At 39.2% G+C, this 3,044-nt stretch overlaps 1 protein-coding gene across 1 annotated transcript; it reads left to right on the top strand.

Moving 5' to 3' along the window:
- Positions 1 to 148: 148 nt before the first annotated feature.
- LOC121966763 (hexosaminidase D-like) lies at positions 149 to 2,791 on the top strand (the record flags this gene model as incomplete). The annotated part of the gene is made up of 6 exons (XM_042516829.1): positions 149 to 313; positions 388 to 571; positions 1,426 to 1,497; positions 1,611 to 1,809; positions 2,391 to 2,552; positions 2,642 to 2,791. Coding segments are annotated over 6 exons (894 nt in total), but the record flags the coding sequence as incomplete, so codon positions are not given.
- Between the last annotated feature and the right edge of the window lie 253 nt (positions 2,792 to 3,044).

Below are 3,044 nucleotides of genomic sequence, written 5' to 3'. Positions count from 1 at the left end.
GATTATTATGTAAAATACTTCTGTAAAATATTATAAATATAGTTTTCTGCACTTTTTTATTGGTCAGGTTTATAACTGTTTATTATGGCTACAAATGCCCAATTTTTCGATGGGTCATTTCTCTGTGTCCGTCCCTTCTCTGTTACAGTTTGTGTTGAAGCATCGGCCCATGTGGAGCCTGAGAGAGGTGCCACACTGTGTGGGCACGCTGAATCCACACAAAGAGGAGGGGGTGAGGCTGGTGATGGAGATGCTGAGGCAGGTGGTGGAGCTGCATCCAGGCTTAAAGACACTGCACATTGGAGCAGACGAGGTAAGTTAGCCGTTTCTTTAAAGTTATGGTCCAAAGTATCATCATTTAACGTCCTCGTTTTTAAATTCTTCAAGGTGTACATGCTTGGAGAGGGAGCGGAGTCCAAACTGTGGCTGGCCTCACCTGGATGTACAGTGGAGCATCTTTTCTTGAGTCATGTGACCAAGGTGGCTCAGGCCATCAAGGAGGCGTGGCCACACATGACCATCATCATGTGGGATGATATGATGAGAGGCATGAGCCAGGACACACTAAAAGGTAAAGAAGAAATCCAGTTTGTCACCACCAAACCCAGTTACATTTACATTACAACTACAGTTATAATCAGCAAATAAAGGAAAAAATTGCAGAAAAATACCATGTGTGACAGCTGACGGCCCAGGTGCATCAGCATACATCAAATAAAGTCAGTTCCTTAAAAGTGTTTCGACACTAAGATCAGGTGTAAAAAGGTAGCTTAACCAAGGCACTGCGTAAAAGATGCATTTTAATATGACTTGTGTAGTTTACCTTTCACTCACTTCTTGCAAATGTTTAGATCATTTCTTCTTTCATTGATCTTTGCCTTCTTCCTATTTTTTTAAAAGATATTTCTTTGACATTTTTGCCTTTATTAGATAGGACAGGAGATTGCTAGCGTGAAAGGGGGAGAGAGAGGGAATGACATGCAGCCGCAGCTGCAGTTGCTGCGGCAAGGACACTGCCTTCATATATGGGGCGCCTGCTTTATCCACTGAGCAGCCCGATGCCCCTTCTTCCTATGTTTTTGACAGAAATCAAGCCAATTTGCTTAGGTTTCAAAGGGTTATTGCTCTGAATGTCATAAACAAACCTTTAGGTAAAGGATTAAAATACTTCTCCCACCATCGAGTGTAGGTGGGTGGATAATAACAGTAATATAAGCTACAATATTAAGAATCCTATATTGGATTCATGTGTCCAAACAGAAAAAAAACTGGAAATTATACTTGCTGGGACTCTCTCAGGGATTCCTGGTGGTCCTCAGGTCTTATTTTTAGAACCACTGTTGTTTTTATGTATTTGTTCATCTCAGTGTGTCTTAATTTAACCATTTTTGTTAATTTTTTATTTTATTTTTATCCATGTGACAGCTAGTGGTCTAGTGGGACTCGTCCAGCCCATGTTGTGGGACTACACCCCTGATCTGGATGTGGACAGAACTGGTAGGAACCATCTACTGTGGGAATTAGTGTTCAAACATTAAGCTTTGATACATTTCCAAATATTCTGCAGCATGCACAGAGCTTTGTTATGTATATTCTCTTGTTTTGTGCAGTGTCTCTGCTGGAGAAGTACTGCAGTGCTGGTATGTCAGATGTTTGGGCAGCCAGCTCCTTTAAAGGCTCCACCAGTGTTTACACGTGTGTGCCGTGCACGCAGAGACACGTGGACAATCATGAGCAGTGGCTGAAGGTGGCTGCATCTGTATCTGCCGGTGTCAATCTGCAGGGCATCGCCATCACAGGCTGGCAAAGGTAGAGGAATTTGTTATTTTCTGTCAAATTTCTTTTGTACATCTGTGTTATGTACAGTGGTGGAATTTAACTAAGTACATTTACTCAAGTACTGTACCTAAGCATGGCTTTCAGGTACTTTTATTTCACTTGAGTAATTTATTTTCATGCTACTTTATTTTTTACTTTTTTTCCTGCACATTTCAGAGGGAAATAGTGTACTTTTTACTTCATTATATTTATCTACCAGCTTTAGTTACTTTACAAAATAAGATTTTTTACATTAAAAAACATTAGAAGGGTTTATAAAATATGATGTTCGTTAAAAAATAAATGACCAAACAGTTTGTGCGAGTACAGCTGCAACAATTAATTGATTAATCAACGAGTTGATTCACAGTATATTAATTGCCAATTAATTTGATAATTATTAAAGTGTTTTTTTTTTTTTAAGTTTTGGGTGTTTTTTGATTTTTTTAAATGGTTAATTTCTTTAATTTTTTAAAATAATTTTTATGGAGTGTTTTTTTTTATTTCAATTTTTAAAATAATTTTGAGCTTTTCACACAATCACACATCTGACATAATTTTTTCACGGTCAGGTACGACCACCTGTCAGTGCTGTGCGAGCTGATGCATGTGGCCCTTCCATCGCTCGCAGCCTGTCTCCAGACTCTCCACCACGGTCAGTTCAGCGCTGAGGTTCAGAGCAAAGTCACTGAGAGCCTGGGGATCTCCTCGGTGGAGGTGGAGGCCATGGAGAGGTGATGTCCAGTGTTGTTTTATGAACTCCACTGTGACTATGTAGTGTTCCTCTCCAGATTAACAGGATTCTGTTCCATGTGGTCTGCAGGACTTCTGCAGGCGACTCGCTGTTCCCAGGAAGGAGGCTGGTGGAGTTAACTGTAGAACTCAATTCACTGCTGAACTCTGAGGACATACGATTTTTTGAAAACAACATGTGAGTTGTGGGCTGTGATCATATTTCCAATGAGTCATCGAACTTAACCCTTTTAAACCTGAGCAAATTGGCTTGATTTCTTTTAAAAACATGCAAAGATGGCAATGAGCAACCAGAAATTACACAAAACTTAGCAGGAAATTTGTGAAAAGTTGCAAGGAAAATAAGCATAAAAAAGGGGGGAAAGGTGCTCAGTTTCTTTAATTTAATTTTTTTCTGTAACATAATTTTAAATAGATCATTAAGGGAATTATAAATATAGTTTTTTTAACATTTCCCTAATTTGTTGGTAATT

The sequence above is a fragment of the Plectropomus leopardus genome, unplaced genomic scaffold (genome assembly GCF_008729295.1).
Source record: "Plectropomus leopardus isolate mb unplaced genomic scaffold, YSFRI_Pleo_2.0 unplaced_scaffold25810, whole genome shotgun sequence".
In the NCBI taxonomy this organism is placed as follows: domain Eukaryota; kingdom Metazoa; phylum Chordata; class Actinopteri; order Perciformes; family Serranidae; genus Plectropomus; species Plectropomus leopardus.
Note: the sequence above shows the minus strand (reverse complement) of the source record. Positions and strands in the feature narration are given on the sequence as shown.